The sequence below is a fragment of the Erithacus rubecula genome, assembly GCF_903797595.1.
Source record: "Erithacus rubecula genome assembly, contig: SUPER_Z_unloc_2, whole genome shotgun sequence".
Lineage (NCBI taxonomy): Eukaryota > Metazoa > Chordata > Aves > Passeriformes > Muscicapidae > Erithacus > Erithacus rubecula.
In genome coordinates this window covers 6,390,404-6,408,530 of record NW_027635860.1, presented here as the reverse complement: position 1 = coordinate 6,408,530, position 18,127 = coordinate 6,390,404, and the positions used below count along the sequence as shown (strand labels likewise).

The 18,127-nt window shown below is 41.3% G+C and overlaps 1 protein-coding gene and 1 long non-coding RNA gene across 2 annotated transcripts; one reads left to right on the top strand and one right to left on the bottom strand.

The window, feature by feature from the left end:
• Positions 1 to 4,736: 4,736 nt before the first annotated feature.
• Positions 4,737 to 6,555, bottom strand: LOC306814735. The gene is made up of 3 exons (XR_013777232.1): positions 6,394 to 6,555; positions 6,201 to 6,311; positions 4,737 to 4,769 (listed from the first exon to the last, which is right to left on the bottom strand). It is a non-coding gene; the product is annotated as an uncharacterized lncRNA (long non-coding RNA).
• Positions 6,556 to 12,151: 5,596 nt separating this feature from the next.
• CTSL (cathepsin L) lies at positions 12,152 to 17,175 on the top strand. Its single transcript, XM_079331049.1, has 8 exons — positions 12,152 to 12,285; positions 12,596 to 12,731; positions 13,082 to 13,204; positions 13,287 to 13,442; positions 13,611 to 13,835; positions 15,371 to 15,539; positions 15,873 to 15,990; positions 16,772 to 17,175. Exons 2-8 carry the CDS (start codon positions 12,606 to 12,608, stop codon positions 16,869 to 16,871), a joined length of 1,017 nt encoding a protein of 338 aa, XP_079187175.1. The 5' UTR covers positions 12,152 to 12,285; positions 12,596 to 12,605; the 3' UTR covers positions 16,872 to 17,175.
• Positions 17,176 to 18,127: the final 952 nt, after the last annotated feature.

The window sequence follows — 18,127 nt, the reverse complement described above, 5'->3', positions numbered from 1 at the left end:
AAACAGCAGCTTTGATCTTCTGTGCTAACTCTGCCAGTTTCCATATACAAGTAATGTGACTACTAATCTCATCTGTGAGTGGCATAGCTTCATCAGCTCTTGCCTGAAGAAAATGTTCAGCTTTTGATGCTCAGAACATTCTTCTCCACACATCAGTGCAATAATATCTCTTAACAGAAGAAACCAGGGCAGATTAAAGGAGAATGAGAAGCTTCCTTCTGTCATGAAACACATTGTACACAAACAGCAGCAGCACCACCAGAATCACTGTATTCAAGCCCTCAGTTTGGAACCTTTGGACATTGGAGATAGATAGATAGATAGATAGATAGATAGATAGATAGATAGATAGATAGATAGATAGATAGATAGAACTATGAAATATTGATGTAACACCTGTGTTTGAACAAAACACCAGTGATCCTCATACACTTCATTGCAGAAAGTAACCCTAGCAAAAATTGCTGTGTGGTCTTCACAGTAGCTTTGAGGCAGGAAGAAAATTTCTTAACAGTTACACTTGGCCTCCACAGCATACAATTTGCTTACACAACTCTTAGAAATTTGTTCATTTCTCAAGTCAGGTGTCAAAAAATATCAGGTTACTCTTAATTTAGTCTTCTGAGAAATGTTGTCTTACATTACATACTATTCAAAAGACATTTTATTCAGTAGCCTGAATATATGTGCTCTATAATTAGTTTTTTATTTTAGTCTTCCTGAAATTTAGTATAGTGCTGGGAAAAAAAAAAAAAGAAAAAAGAAAAAAAGATGCAGTGCATTACAAGTGCATAAAAGATTTAATGTTATCAGCTATACCCTGAACCTAAAAAAATAATTCTTCATCCCACTGAAGTAGAAAGCTTAGGTATTTAGTGCTTAGTCCTGCAAACATTTAAAAGTCTGTGTGTGTGTAGTTTATTCATTTGAGTGAATCTATAGAATTATATGAGACTCCCTCTGTGGTTAATAATACAAGGCATGATTTTTCAGTGTCTTCAGTACTGGCATAGCTGGAGGGTCTTGCCAAGTGTTCTAGAAATGCCATCTATAGAAGTGGGAAAATGTTCTGTTTTTAAAAAGTGTATTGAATAATGGATTACTCTGGCAATATGTTGACCTTTAGTATTTCTAAGATTCTTTCATCTTAATTGCTTTTCTGAAATTCTTTCTTAGGAAAATGATTGCTGCTTATTATCACTGTTGATTTCTGTTACTGATGAGAAGCACATTGTCACATCATATTTGGCAGCTGCAGAATGGTAAATCTTTAGTGATTTCCCTTACCCCAGATGACTTCACCTAATCAGAAACAGTCAGACAGAAAAGCAAAACTCTTCCTGCCTTTGCCTCCTCCTTTGTAGGATGCCTGCTTGCAGTGCAAAGTCTTGGGCTCTGTAGACAAGAATATTGCACTGTCCATTTGCTTCAATACACTTCTGTTTCTTTACAAAAGAAGCACAGGCAAGAATTATTCTTCTTAGCTACAATTCATAATTCTAAGAATCTATCAGACTTCAGTAATAACATAGAGGTAGCTGTGGGATCTTCTGCAAGTAAACAAAAAAGCAGCTGGGGAGAGAGATATCAATGGATGTCAGAAGAAGTAGTGTGAAGGCAGAACCAATTCATTTTCATTATTGTTGGGACTTTTTTGTCTCCTGTTTATTCTTTTCTCTCTGTATCTCTTCCCATCCTCACTGAGTGAGTGAAAGCTGTGCTACAGATTGGAGCTATAGATACTCAGATCAGGGAACACTGCAGTGTAGCTGCCAAGCACTGGTTTGTGCCAGTTGTGGTCTCCCTGGCTTTCCCCCAGCAGAAGTTCTGGTTTGGTTTTCTTCTCTCCTATCAAAAATCTGTTTTCCAGGCAAGCTGAAGACTTCTCCTTTTCACACCTGAGTTGTGATGGCTAATGTCCTCAAAGGATATGACAGGGAAATAGACACATGGATGATGTGGTGCCCTAGGCCTTATATTCACCACAGGAAAAAAACAACAGAAAGCACTGATGGTGTGACTAAGGGAGTGGGAGCAGGACAAGTGTGAATCTCACAGTTTATTCTGCATTGCCTACCTAGTGAAACCCTTACTTGCACACTTTCAGCTCAGCCTATGTAAGGATGCATGGTAAGGCATCACTTCACTGTGATGTATGTAAAACTTTAATATTCTCTTGACTAGGAAGGCTGTTTGAGAAATGTGAGGTAAACCCTGGTGGTCCCCAAAAACAGTGGGAGAGAGGGACAAAATGGAAATATGAGGAAAACATGCAATGAGCAAGTGATTTATGCATATACACAATTGCAAGTATATAACTGAAGGTAAGGATAAGATTGTCCAGGCACCTGAGGATAAAACTCTTCCTTTATGATACATCTCCCTTGATTAACATAAGGAGTCCCCCATAGCCCTAGTATCTTCAGATTTATTAAAAAACCTGCAGCTGAGTGACTGTGAATGTATTTTTGCTCTAGTATGAGAGAAAAAGATACCGGTATCCTCTTGGATTTCTCTGCTTGAGGAGGAGAACAGCAAAAAGTCAGCCAAGACCTCACTGGGCCGTGATAGTTCTAGATTATTTTCTCCTTCAAGCCTGTAGTGAATTCAGTATGCAGAACTAAATCTGAGCTGAATTTAATTACAAACTCGGTAGATAAACGTTTGTTGCCTTTCCAGTGTTTTGCATAAAAAATGGTTCAGGCCCTTGACAAAGAACATACTAGCAATTCATTTTTAAAAAAATAAAATTAGTTTGACAATTGGCTTTCATCTTCTTCCACTAAAGTCTGGCCAGTGCTGCAGCAACAATATGCTGATTTGTCTGCCCAAAAAATTTGTTTCTGCAACCAGGCTCTAGCCAGGAAAATATGTAGAAATGAGTCCTGACAACTCTGTGGAAGTTTTATAGAGACACTGGTCTTGAATTATTTTCAGGCTTGATCCCCTACTGCCTTGCAGGTCTTGGTTAACAAAGCTCTATTAGTTAATGCTTATGGAGAGGAAGGTGTTTAATCAATGCAAAATATTATCTCTAGTAGTGATATCACTACAGTGAGGTATTTTATCAGCTCTTTTTTATTTTGTTCTGATTATCTTCAGTCAAGATCTAGCCAAAACCACAAAACACAATTTTGTATTAACACAATATCTAAGGTGGCTGCTGACCTCTACTCTTCTCAAAGGACAGTGATAAGGTAAGGCTAACACTTAATTAAATCAAATTTTACAGAGTGAATGGTCTTGGTGATAAAGCTTGGGGACAGGGAGCAGGAATGGCTTATTTTTGTTATTTTCATTTTTAAGAATTTGAGACATAAAAGAGCACTGTAAAGGACTATGAACTGGCTTGATGGGTGGAAAAGTCAGGGGAAACATGAAAAAATCCCACATATTCTGCTTAAGGCAAATATCAGTCATTTTTAGCAACTCTGTCCTTTGTCTGTCTTCATTTTCACTCTGCATGAGGAGTCGTCAGCACATAACCTCAGTCATCTGAGGGGAGATTAAGAGAAACACCACTGGCGGCAGAGGAGATGGACTTCTACCTCACTGAGGTTACTGCAGCAGGAGCAAACAACCTCAGTGGCACCGGGTTTGTTCAGGATCATCAGACAGGCACAAAATTTGCCTTGAGTCCAGGTGAAAAGGGCATGTTACAGCCAGAGCTAAAATATGCAGACATATCCATGCTAGACATTCTGGTATCATTTCAAAATATGTTCATATTGATTCTGGTTTGAAAGCTAACATGAAAAGTCAGACAGTTGTCTGAGTCAGAATTTTCTAAACTATTTCTTAAAGACTTTTTTTGGTGACTCCTTGATTTCCCTTCAGAAAAACAAGGTAACCGAAGACTTGCATACTAGGCAAGAGGCAGTGTAATTTTTAAATGTGGCCAAATACAGAGAGAAGTATGGGCTCATCCCAGCTAGATTTTGCCACTTCTGCTTGGCTTTTCTATCAATGAGAAGTAAATGAGAAGTGAAAATAGCTTCCTATATGATACTAGAAATCTTACTAGACAACTCAAATAAGTTTAATCCAGTATTTGATTAGACAATGCTGTTGTTTTAATTTTAAATACTGCTTCAAGGGGAGACATTTTTACTATTATTATGATGGAGCATTTTAATTCAAATTATTACAGTATAATAAATACAGAACATCACTGATGTATATTTTTCCATAATAATTCACCCTTCTTTCTAGGAATTTTCATTTACAATCCATGAATGCTTTGGAACAGTACAAACTCAGTGCATTGAACAACAGATGAAATAATGTGTGTGATCTCATACCTGAGTTATAGATCTATTTTTTCATGAAATCCAGGAAGAAAATAGCTGTGCCAGTATGGAGCCACTTTGGGTGTCCTTGCTCTGTTACAATGTAAGACTATGTAGGGTGGATGTCCTGCAGTGCTAATGTAGTAGTACTGCCTAAACAAAAAGAAAAAAAAGAAAAAAGAAAAAGAAAAAAAATACAAAATTCAAGCATATTTGCTAGGAGGAAAAGAAGAATAATATCTTTTTTAAAATACTTATATTAATATTTGCTACTGTACATATAATTAAAACAGTCACAAAAAAGGGGCTTTTAGGTAAACTCTAGACTGCTAGTATGTTGATTATTTTGTATATTTCTTCACTTTCTTCCTCTTTTCCATCCTCTCTGTCTGTCTTCATCATAGTATTTGGGGATCAAACTTTTGCAGGCAGCTTGTGAATGTGTCTAGTGTGAGACCTGAGTGCTTCTGAAAATTTGCACTGAAACCTGCACCAAGGAAAGCTTTTGTTAACAGACATGGTAGCTGGAGCAGACTGCATTCACCCTGGGCAAAACCCTTAAACACAGCCTCTGTTTTGAGCAGTTACTTGTTTAGCCAAAAACAAAGTCCTTAAAAAAAGTCAGCTGGGATAGAGGAAACAGCCAGCATTCTGGATTGCAGTGTGTGCTCAAGTGTCTGCCCTTCATGCTAATGGGAGAGCTTGGGACCACTATCAGGGGGCAGGAGAGCAGAAGGCAATCCAGGTACACAGCATCAGCACAGCCTCTGAACAAGTGGGTTTCATCACCACCTTTCCAGCCATGGGCAAAGGCAAATTTTTTTGCATTAGATCATGGATGTGGTCAGTAATGAGTTGTTTGCAGGCCAGTGTGTAAAACAACTTACTTAGCTAATGTCCAAGTCTGACTTTGAGCAATGAACCTCAGGGAGGGAGGAAGCTGGAGGCAGAGTACACTGTAATGGGAATGGTGAAGCTTGCCTTGAGCAGGCCCCAGTATTAGGCAGCTAGGCCACAGTCCACCACAGCTGTGAGCTACAGTAGGCATCATCACGACCAATCCAGGTCAGCCCACTTTTCTAGTAATGCATCACATCAAGAGATAGCCTGCCATAAGAGCAGAGGAAGACTCAGGTGACAAGGATGAGAAGTGATTGTATGCATACTGTGTCAGTCACTCACTGTGCTCTTCTGCAAACTCAAGGACAAGGTTTAGTAAAATCCCTGTGGATGTTTCCATATGGAGAAGACAAAATTGCATAAGCTTATATATAGCTGCTCATGACAGATTTGAGAAGCAGCATTCAGCCCTCAGCTCTGCAGCTGCTGCAACTATGTATGGCCTTTTCATGGAGTGACCAAGACACTGCTGTGATGTGAAACATATTCCTAAAGTATCTTGTTTCATGCTGGCCACTAACTAAATCTTCTCCTAATACACAGATGAATGTCCTCTTGCAAACACTCACTTTCAGTGGCAAATGAACAACCAGTGCAGAAGTCATTTGCCTTCTGCTGTGCTGTCCTGAAGCTTGTGGAATACATTTGGGATGCCTCACGGGCTGAGGCTGATCAAAGGAGAGATCAAAAGAAACTCTGCTCCACTGATAGTGCAAATATTCAAATCAAGAAGGTCCTTGGTGGCCATTAAGGTTCTATAAAAGACCTGGTGTAGTGTCTGCCACACTGATTAAGCAGTTATTAAAATATTTGAAATTATAATGAACTCTGGCAGCAATTGCCAGCATCCTGAGGATCAACGGGCTGAGAATGCTTCAGCTGAATCTCAGAGACTGACAAGGCAATGCACATTTCACTCATTTGTATCACATGTGTTCATATTCCTCAAACTAGGTAAGCCTTGCACTTTTTTTGACTGGCAGAAATAGGAAAAGAGATGCGATGAATTACTATTTAGCATGGCTAATAATGGTATTGAAGAGCCTGTAGTGATTTGTTCATAGTAATTCATTTGATTTCAGTGGCCACAGCTGCACAATTACTGCTTCTTCTTTCCCCAGTCTGCTTGAAAAACAGGAATAACAGCAGGTGTGAGTCACCACTGCTCTTACCCCAAAAGCACATGCAGTCATTTTGTTCTTACCTGATTTTCAGGAAAACAAACTTTAGACCTATATTCGATTGTTTCAATAGCCTCTCTCCTCTTCTGCAAGCACCTTTTGTTTAACATTCTCTCACATGATCTGTTAATGAAGCCCAGCCTGTAACTTTTGGTTTAAAAATAATTCCTCACCTCATTCACAGTCTCTAACCTTATCATGGGAAAGGCTTTCCAGCATGTCAGCTTGCCCTTTAGACACTACTACTCCAAGAGACACAGGTTTGTTTTTCATGCTATGCAACTGTTTATAATGGCTTTCCAGGAGCACAAACATCATAATCAAACACTGCAACATTTACATTTCTCTGAACTTTATTACTGCTCCCGTCTCAAAATAGAAATGTTAGATCATTAAACAAAAACAAAATGTGATTTCAAATATTAAATAGTATGTGAAATCCTCCTCACATCTTCTTTGAAATATGTTAAAATGCTTTCACTGTGATCTGTAGAGTATTGATGAGCAGCAAAAAATTGATCTCGGTCAGACGAATTTTACAATACAGACTGGATTTACAACTTCCAGCTTGTTAGAATAAAATTTTAAATTAGGAGAGTCAGGAAATGGTAAATATTTCTGAGTGTTTTTCTTTCTAATATCCTTCTTAGTGTAAGGAAGAAAAAACACCAATTACCTTTACATTTTAGACAAACATCAATAAAATGTGAAAATTAGTCTGTATTTCTGAACTTCTTCAACAATTCAAGATGATACTTCCCTGCATACTCCCGCTATTCCCCTGGTTAGCTTTCAAATCTCCCAAAACACAGAAATTACTACCTGCTAGAAATCAGGAAGACACATTGAGGAATGAATGAGGAATCAACCAAATTAAAGTTTAAAATTTAAACCATGTGAGTTACACCATGGTCAAAGCTTCAAAGCTGACTTCAAACTCAGTATTTAACGTTTGTTTAAAAAAAAAAATAAAAAAATACTGCTTTTGAGAAACCCTAACCCTGAAGTAATGGAGGACTCCCACCCGGTCTTTCTTGCAAGGCAAGCAATCTCTTGCATCATTTTCCAAGTCCTGTGACTAGGTGAGACATTGAGATGCAAACGAAGTCGCCTCTGCCCCGTGGGCCAGCAGAGAAGCTGGAATGTGGTTTCTTATCTAGTACTTGGGTGAGGAAATGGTGATTCTGGCAGATCACAAGACCACTGAAAACAAAGAAGTTCAGAAGGATTGTATCACTGCTCCTCAGCCATTTCCCAGGTCTTCCAAATACTCACAGAATCCTGTATGGGTTTTCTGGAAGGAAATACTGCTTCCTTTCCTAACCTACTAATGATGCAACTAACCTCATTATGGGTTCTGGTCCAGCTGAAACAGTTTGAATCTTATATTTTACTAGGGAGAATCCAAAACAAAGATTCTTAAAAAGCTACTTATGGTAATCCCAGAGGGACATCATAAACTCCAGTGTCACTTCATATCTGTGGTGAGGAATACCTAGGCTGAGGAAGAAAGCTGGTTATTCTTATGGAACTGCACAGAAGAAGAGAAACCACTCATGCTTATTTGGTAGCCTTTTTCTCAGGCATGCTAAAATAAAAAATATCTGCAGTTCCTTAAACTCATCTGAGTGTGCCACTAATAATAAGTATTAAAGCAAGAAGCATAGGGATATCCCTACCGTAATTGTTTTCTCACATCCTCACAGCTTTCTGAAGCAGTCGCTCTGGTTTCAGAAATTTACTGTGCTTTTTTCCTCAAGAAGAATCTTTACAATAAAATAAAAGAAAATCGTAATTCTTTTTTAGAAAAGAAAGTTGTCCTGGATTTTTAAAGTTTCATTTTCTGAAAGACAAATATAACTGGTATTTCTTACACACAAATCAGACTCTGGGATGTAAAATCAGCACAGTGTTCTTACAATGTTACAGTGATTTTCTACACTGGATCAATTTTTGGGTAAACAGAAATACATATGAGACGTGAATTTTAAAATTTGTTTTTATTTTGTTTGTTTGTTTTATTTTGTTGTTTTGTTTAATTTTGTTTTGTTTTGGTAGCATCTAATGGAAGCTGGTCAGTAAAAGCTTGCTATGAAATCCAGTAATATGCGTTTTAAGCTGTATCACCCTAAAATACGTCTTGACTGAGATCATGCTTCTGTAGAAATCTATTCTTAAGCCATAGTGAGTAGGGTGAAATGACAGAAACTAGATTGCAAGCTAGAAGACTTTAATATTTGTATAAACAAACACATTCACAAGCATAGCTTTCTAAGTAAACCAGTTCAATATTTTTATTTATGGAACAAAACCCCTGAATTCAGTCTGAATAGTAATGCAAAAACTCATCCAACATTTTGACCGAATAAAATAAATGTCATCCTACCTTAGCCGTTCATATAAACTGGCATGCAAACAAACCACTTAATTTTACTTCAGTAAAGATCATGACTCATGAGTTATCTTGATATTGCTGGTCTGGAGGAGCTGCTGGTGCACACAGTCTTGTCACAGCTGAGTGTGATATAGCTTATTCTGTTTACATTGCTCAGATGGTTTTCACATATAGTCAGCCTCCTGTAGCTTGGCAAGTCAATTGCCATTACAAAGGAGCTTAGCTTTTCTGATTGCTGGGTTGTCTTCTGGCAGATGCAGATTGATTCCTTCCTCTGTGTATTTGTACCAGAAGAACAAAGAACAGCAAGGATTTAAAGGTACCAAAAAAAGTTTCAAAAGTCCTGGATTCAAAAAAGTAGATTGGTTCCTAAGGGAGAGCATTGTGCTGCACACATGTGATGCAACAACTTGTGCAGTACCAAGCAGCATTAAGCACACTTGGTAGCTGCAGCAGCACATCTCATGTTGATGAGATCTGTCCTTGGAGATTCAATGCTGAACTGACTCCTTCAGCTTCAGGGGCAGCACACTGCTATGCAAGTTCTTGGCACTATTTAAAAATGTATGGACTCTGTTATCTGGTAACTTGCAGGGCTTGATCGTTGCCAACTGCAGTTGGCAAACTTAGCTGTTGCAACAGTGACATGACTAGTTATTAAAAGGTGTTATTCCTGCATCTTAGAAGAGTGGTATGGCCTTTGGCAAAATACCTGGAGTTTTGCATATCTAGAGTTCCTCAAAAGCTGGGGGTGTTAAAAAAAAAACTATTTGGAAAGTTATCCTCTGAAATGAAGAGATTTTAAGTAATGGACAAGTGTCTTTCTTTCAAGTTAAATCTTTGGATTATTGCAGACAGAACACTGACTATTGTGATTAGCATGGCTAGCTAAGTCTCTTATGGACTGGAAGGCATCAACTGAGCTTTTACACAGAAGAACTGAAGGAGCTCCTGATTTCAGCCCTTCTCTCTGCTAACCCAGGAGGAGTTCATGCTCAGTCTCCACATAGATGTTTTCAATAGAGCAAAGGCTGCTATGGCAGCATACTGTCACAAGATTGCACAGTTTGATGGAAAATTATTTCTATCTGCCCAGTTATTGCCTGTAACTGATGCTACTGATTCTCTGTTCACTTCAGCAGATCACACTGGGCTTACAGTTTGGCTTGCGAACACATTGTGGTGCACAGGCAGGAGCAGCAGAAATAGTAACAGAGGGATGCCTACTAGCTCTGTAACATGGTGTTTTTACCTTGCCTGAAATAATGAACAGCTGCTGCAACACGGCTGTCAGAATTCACTTTGATGCATTATAATAAAATTCTCAGAGAGGAAATGTGCATCCAGAAGTTGGAGGTGGTCCTAGTCCAGCTTCCTATCACGGGTTTCTAAATGGCTACTCTTGTGACGACCAAATTCTGACCATGGCTGTTGCTGTGCTGATTTCCCTTGCATATGCTTACACTTTTGCACCTGGACTCTCAAACATCCTTAGCCAAATATATAGGGAATTGATATATCCACACAACACTTATGACTCATACAAGCCTAAGTCAACATGCTGAAGGTGAAAGTATTCTTGTCTCCTTCATGGATTTCAACAACTTCTCAGCTAAGATTTCCCTACAGTTGTTAAATAAACTTGTAGGGTGAATTTACCTTCATAGTAAGCACAATGTTTGACTCCTGTGTGTGTGTGCATGTACGTGCACTAAGAGAGTTCAGAAGGTGAGAACAGCACAATGGTATCATATCTTAGCTGACTACATGGTAACTTCCCCAAAGAGACAGGACCTCATATCATCCAGAAAAGCATCAGTTTGTCTTGGTGCATCTCAGGGCACATTACGGAACAGCAGACATGTGACTTATGGTGCAAGACCTTCTGCAATTTAGACATTACCTCCTGTCACGCCAGCTAAACTTCTTGTCCTTTAAGAAGAGAACTTCTTGTCCATAGTTCATTGGTAACTTACTTGTAGCCTTTCCATGCTCAGTCAATACCAGATACGATTGCATAAACAAAGCTAACTTAAACAGGACTGAGAAGTCCAACTGAACAAAAAATATCAGCAAAAAGATGTTAAGTAAAATATTTTCAAATGCCACACATCTCAGAAAAGCCCAAAGCCCAAGACAAAATTATGAGTTAATCAGACTAGATGATGTTATATATAACTCTCCTGAGGTATTTAAATGTGAATCGATTATGAAGTGAAAAGTTTCATGCTGGAGAGATACAAATGCATAGGGGAGTTGCACAAGTACTTTAAAAAGACAAGACAACCCCTCCAACTTATCTTTATGTATTTGGCTCTCTAAGGTTTCCTCAGGCCAGAGTGTTCCTGAGATTATCCTCGTGAAGAAACAAGTATTGCTTGTTTTAGCAATATACTGTGTGTCTTAAGGCATCAAAAAAGTGAGAAGTACATATCATATGATTTCTTCCTTTTAAATGTTGTGTAATAGTCTGCAAACCCTGATTTTTACACTAAATATATGGAAGTTTATAAGCTAAAGCTATCAGCAATGCTAGCTCTACAAGGGTTTAAGGACGAACCTCACACAACTTGCAATAATTCTACTACTGTAGAAAAGATCCCTGTTAAAAATCAAAGTTTGGCTATTACTGCTTACATGAAAACCAAGTCCACATGCAAATCTACTACTATCTCATCTGTGTTGCAACTCTTGATGTCACAGTAGTTACTACTGCATGCTATGCAAATAAACACTAGCCACCATTGGTGCTAAAACACCTTTTTCTAAGCTTGGGTCCAGAGACAGAAAAAATTTTAAAAGGAAAACAAACAAACAAAAAAACAATTTGCCAAAATAAAAACAATAAAGCTGTTTTCAGACACTAAAACATAGGGAAAGAAAATGGTTTTCTGGAATTGTTTCTGGCAGCAGTGTCACCGCCACGCTGCTGTGCGCAGTGGGAGATGCTTCCTCCCACCTGCCCGGTGCCAGCCTCATGGAAGCGGCGCTGCCAGCCGTGCTCCACAGAGCCTCCGGCAGAGCCAGGGGGCAGCGGCTCCCCAGCCCCAGCAGAGCAGGACCCGAGCAGGAGCCCTCACTGGGAGCACACGGATGATGCTGGGGCTCCAGCACCGACCATTCGTATCTTTTTGCCTCCAGAATTAGTTTCTCCTTCGTTCTGCCAGCTGCCCGCTTTAAGTCCCTCCGGGTTAAATTCCACCAGGCTTAGCGTGCTGCCACAATCTCCGGCCCGACAGCGCTCGGGGTAAATACTCGGACAAACATTGCCCAATCTAGCGGCTCCGGCGGCGCAGGATGGCCCCAGGGAGGCCCCGCACCGGCCCGGTCCCGGGGGCGATGCGGGACAGCCTGGGCACCCCCGCCCCGCCCCGGGCCCGGCGGGAGGCGCGGCCCGGCCCGGCCCGGCCGCCAATGGGCGCGGCGGGGCGGGCACGGCCGCGGCCGGGATAAGAGGGGCGGCGGAGGCCGAGCGTCGCCGGGCAGAGGAGGAGCAGTGCGGCGGGGACCCTCGAGCCTGGTGAGCGCGGGCTGCGAGGCGGGGGCGTGTGGGGAGGGCCGGCCTCGGCCGCGTCCTTGTCCCGCGGTGGGGCCGCTCCTGCCGGGAAGGAGCCGCCATTCCAGCCTCTCCCTCGGGAGCCGCCGGCTGCACGCGCCGCGTCCCGGCCGCGCCGCCCGGGCTTGTTTACAGTCGCGGCCGAGGGCGGGGCGGGCAGCGCGGGGTGCGCGGCTCCGGGCCCTCGCTGGCGGAGGGCGCCGGGCAGCCGCGGGTCTGGCATCCCCCGCGCTCGGGGCGCCCTGCCTGACCGCTGTTCCTCCGTCCTTGGCAGATCTGCCAGCATGAACCCCTTCGTGGCCACGCTATGCCTCTGCTTGGGCGTGGTTCTCGGCGCGCCGAGGCTGGACCCCGAGCTGGACGACCACTGGGAGCTGTGGAAGTCGTGGCACAAGAAGGACTATCATGAGGTGAGCCCCCGGGGTGGGCGCTCTGCGGGGCCAGCGCTGCGCGCACGGGGCTGGGCCCCACCAGCTGAGTCATGTCGGCTTTGTTACAACGCCGGCTATGGGCAGCGCTTGGGAAGCATAATCCTTCTCTTCCCGGGTTCCTTTCCTGTGTTTGTGTACTGACTCAGCTGCACTGTACTCGTTGTTTTTCTTATGAAGGCGGTAGAAGAACCACCTCTTAACATCGTTCACGCTTCCCGTTCGAGTAGTCTACATTTGCCCGAGTATTATGAGCCTTAGAAATCTTGTTGTGCAGGAGAACTTGGTTTGAAATGCCTCCTTGAATTACGCTGGTTTTTTTGGCTCCTTAGAGAGACGAAGGCTGGAGGAGAATGGTATGGGAGAAGAATCTGAAAATGATTGAAATCCATAATCTGGATCATGCATTAGGAAAACACAGCTACAAGTTGGGAATGAATCAGTTTGGCGACATGGTATGTATAGTGACATGTAATGTAGTGTTCTAAGTAATGGTGTGTAATATATAGCAACTGCATATATTGATTTGTTTTTCAGACAACTGATGAGTTCAGACAGCTGATGAATGGTTATGTACACAAGAAGTCAGGAAGAAAATACAGAGGATCTCAGTTTCTTGAACCCAACTTCCTGGAAGCGCCACGATCAGTAGATTGGCGAGAGAAGGGATATGTAACTCCAGTTAAAGACCAGGTACTATCTGATGGTGAATTTCTACAGGTCCAATTTCCTGAATGCTATATCCACTTTCATAGAGGAAAAACATTGCACATTTTTAATGGTGCCTAGTACAAGCTTACTAGACTAAGCACCATTTTATACCTGTCCGGGTTTGTAACTTATGATTTCACTTTACTTCAGGGTCAGTGTGGCTCTTGCTGGGCTTTCAGCACAACAGGAGCTCTTGAAGGGCAGCACTTCAGGAAAACTGGCAAACTTGTTTCACTGAGTGAACAGAATCTGGTGGACTGCTCTCGCCCTGAGGGGAATCAAGGTTGTAATGGTGGTCTCATGGACCAGGCTTTCCAATACGTGCAGGATAATGGGGGCATTGATTCAGAGGAATCCTACCCATACACTGCAAAGGTAGGTGGAATAGCTGAACTTGTGTTGCAGGTGTCATGTCTTTTGTGTGGAAATAATTGTGTGTTGGGAAACTCATACGAAACTCATACCTGGAAAGGAAAGTGTCTGTATAGACGTAGTGTGTCTGTCATTCATGGCTGCTAGCCCCAGCAGGAATCACATACGGCACTGGTCTTTGAGGGCAAAATCTTGACAGACCAGTTAGGAAAATATCCTTATCCCTCCCCCTTGCTGCCCTTCTATCATGTCTTATCTTGGTTGCCACACCAAACCAAGAACCCAGCCCTTGTCAACAGTGCTACTTAGTGGTAGGACAGCAATTCATCTTCCCATAACTGACCTATTACAGAGTTGCTGCCTATAGACCACCTAATTCTTGTGGCTGGTGTCAATTGGATTTTTAACAGCAATTGTTAAAGCCTTGAGTTCTGTTTCTGGAGTAAATGTGCATAAATAGATAAAATGGACAGGCTATTAAAATCTCTCTAATGATCTATCAAATGTTAGACACAAGAGGATAAAAGGGCAGTAGTCAATTGTGGTATCAGCCCATAGTTTGTGGCTTTTACCTTTTAAGAGCTCTGCTCACTATAGAGAATCTTACAGCTTTTGTGTTGTCTTCATGGGCAATAGCAATACCTTTTGTTGTAAACAACATTGGATCAGGGTTCCTGTTCACCTGTGTCCCTGTAATCTCAGCTTTTTCGTAATCTTGGTTGTTCTAGAGATCCCAGTTGATTATAGGGAGCACCTAACTTGCTGAGTACAAAAAGTAAGCAATTGAGCTATAGTTGGGAAAACAACTTTGGTACTAACCTATAACGCAGGTAAGGGAAGGATGTGCTTGCTTGAATCCGTTTCAGTTTACATGACCTGGCTTCCAAACTAGGCCTCACCTCATCTCTCTCCTGCTGTAAATGTATGTGACATCAGCAGTTCAGACTTTACCATAAAAAAACAAAAAAGCCAAACAAACAACTAACCACCCAGCCCAAGCAAACAAAAAACACCCACTGGAAATACCACCCCCAAATGTTGTTTGTAAGGTCATGTAATACAAATTCCTAACTTTCAAATCATTCTGTACAGCTTTTCAGACTATGACATGTTAAAATTGTGGATTTTAAGTGCTTGCTCCATGAGCAGTTTCTGGATTGCTTTGTAATTAATGAATACTTGGCTTTCTTCCATTGCCCATTAGTGCATTCTGGATTTCTTTTCTTCCTGTAAAGATACTTGTTGTGTCCACCAAAGAGGGCAGAATTCCAGAGTGTGATGGCCCTCTTCACCTCAGTAAAGTTGGTGGGGATGTTTTGGGCCCCACTGTCATTAACTTCTTCTGTACTTTTGAGAATCTCAGAAGCAGTTCTTCTGTATTACCTGTCTGTTATCCTTTCAAAGTGCTGCTGAGGCAGTTGGATCCTCTTCAGTCCCTTGCTTTCAAACCAGCAAAGTCGTATAATGTGTGGTAGTTCTGTGCTTACCTGTGTGTTAAATGCAAAACTGTGTTAATAACTGCAGCTTTCTCTGCTTAGGATGATGAGGACTGTCGCTACAAGGCAGAATACAATGCTGCTAATGACACTGGCTTTGTTGACATCCCTCAAGGACACGAAAGAGCTCTCATGAAAGCAGTTGCAGCTGTGGGTCCAGTGTCTGTTGCTATTGATGCAGGCCATTCTTCATTTCAGTTCTATCAGTCAGGTGGGGATTTGTTAATTACACTCATTCAGAATTGGGTTTTTTTTAATTACTCAGTAGTCATTGCCCTACAGTTAAATAGATTATAAAAGAAAAAAAAACCAGGTATGATAATTTAGAAGTCATTTTAATTCTAGGTCAGGTTTTCCTCATATATTTCTCTTGCATGTATCTACTTATCCCTCAGTTTTGGCCATGATAAACTTCACTTACGATTCTTTTCTGTAACTTCCAAGCAGCTCTGCAACATTTAAGTCAAAATACACAGAGCTGCTTTTGAGGGTTTAGGGTTTTCTAGAGGTAATTTTGCTCATGAGTGAATTTATACCTTTTCAGGTATCTACTATGAACCAGACTGCAGCAGTGAAGACTTGGACCACGGTGTTCTGGTTGTAGGTTATGGCTTTGAGGGGGAAGATGTAGATGGAAAGAAATACTGGATTGTTAAGAACAGGTAAGATCTGTGTTATATATCCAGGCGAGAATAGAAGGTAGTTTGTCAATTGTGTGGGGGAAGGTAGAGAGACAACAGTAATGGAAATCTGGAGATTGTTTTCAGATTGTATGATATTACGAGATGTAGAATACATCTTGTGCTGCTGGCAGCCAAATAAAGTAAGCCCAAAGTAGTCATCTTACTTTGCTTGTTCAGTTAATGTAAGAGAGCCCAGTGCTAAAACAGCCTGTAAACCTAGTAGATAATAAAGCAGTGGAGTCAAGGGGAGCAGGAGGAAGCCTGCTTGTGGGAGTTTAATGGATTTTTTTACAAGCAGGCTGCTGCTCACTTCTGTGAAATAGGATAATACTTGAACTTTAAAGATGGAGTTACCTCCTAGGTTGGAGGGGAAATAAATTAATGCCGAAGGGCACATCACATGAGGTTGTCTCATGTTCTCAGCATTACTGGGGCACCACCCTCAAATGCTGTTTGCAGCCTTTGACTTCCCATAAATTGCCTGGGAGCAGTGTCTGAGCTTCAGGCACCTGTAGTCAAGGTTTGCACATCAATGTGACTACCTCGTGAGAGAATGACTGCGTTCTTCAGTTCTGTGATCCTGAGGTTCTTCCTGGGAGGCTTTTAATTGCTGGAAAACATTTAAGTTTTTGGCTGCAGCTGTTTTGGATTTTCTCCAAGTGTAGAAGGCAGCAGTTTTCAGTTTTAAACGCTTAATGAGGGAGGGCAGTAAATAAGTAACTTCTGAATATGTAAACAAACATTTTGCTTTTGTTTTCAGCTGGGGTGAGAAGTGGGGCGACAAAGGATATATCTACATGGCCAAGGACAGGAAGAACCACTGTGGAATAGCAACAGCTGCTAGCTATCCACTTGTATAATTTGAAGACTGAACATTTCAGTACAAGAGGGGATTTTAAACTGAATGACCAAACCCATGTTCGCATGTGGTAGCCTTGTGTCTTTCAAAACTCAACTTGATTTTTAAACTCTTGAAGTATATTTTACATGTTGGTGACATGCCACTTGTTTAAATTAATGTAAATGTTGGTATGTAAACAGCTTGTAATATTGCTGGCTTTTGGCTGCTTAATCCAATAGATTCTTTGTATTTTTCCTTTTTTTTTTTTAATTGCAGTGTGTCCAAAGGTTTACTTTTTCAATAAATACTTAAATTCCACTGTATACAGATGACTTGGCATTTTGGTCTTCTTTTCTACTTGGGACTTTGTCAGATAGGCATCCTAAATCATACTCTGATGTGGAATCTATGTGTGCACCCATCTCTCCATCAGTCACTAAAATGCAGCCCTATCTGGGAATGGCTAATGGCTGTTACCAAAAGGAGTGTAGAATTTATAATACAAATCATTTTAAATGGGAAGTGAAAAAATATCTCTGGTTCCTATTGTTTCATAACAAAGATCTTCAGTCTTTCATCTTCTCTATGCAGCACCTGATCTTCACTTAGCTTTTAATTCCATTGGCGTTTTCTTAATGGCACCTCAATATACCATGGATGTATTTTGGGCAGTTATGTCCTTTAGAGCACTTTAGCAAGAATAACCAAATCCCACCTGGACTGTTAGAGGCCTTGTTTCTGGAGATATGTAGGACACTAGATATTGTCTTCCCCCTGTAGCAGCTTCAGCTGGAGAAGAAAGGGAAATAAATTATTTCCCTATGGCAGCTGACATTGGGATTCTTTGTTACCTGTATACTTGCCGCCTGACGTAACTGAGGTGATTTAGACAGTGCCCTGTATGTCCTTTTCTCTCTGCAGGTATCACTGCTGCTGAAACATGAGTATTAGCTGTTATATACTGCTGTTCAGATGTGTTTTGGATTCTGGTAGTTATTGCAGAGGATGGTAAATACCAAAGACAGCAGGGGGAGAAGGCTTGGCTTGGCTTTTTGGGTGTTGGTGTCTGTTCTTGCCCTTGGGCTTTAGGCCAAGGCAGTGTACTTCTAAAACATAGCTAGCATGGGACCCAGAGGTTTTTTGTGGACAGTATCTTTCAGAAGCTGATAGCTGTGCACACAAAGGAACACTTGGACCAGAACTTGTTGGCAGTTAATTTCCTTACTGTTGATCATGGAAGTCTTTGGGTTGCATTTAATAAACTCTTTTAAAGAG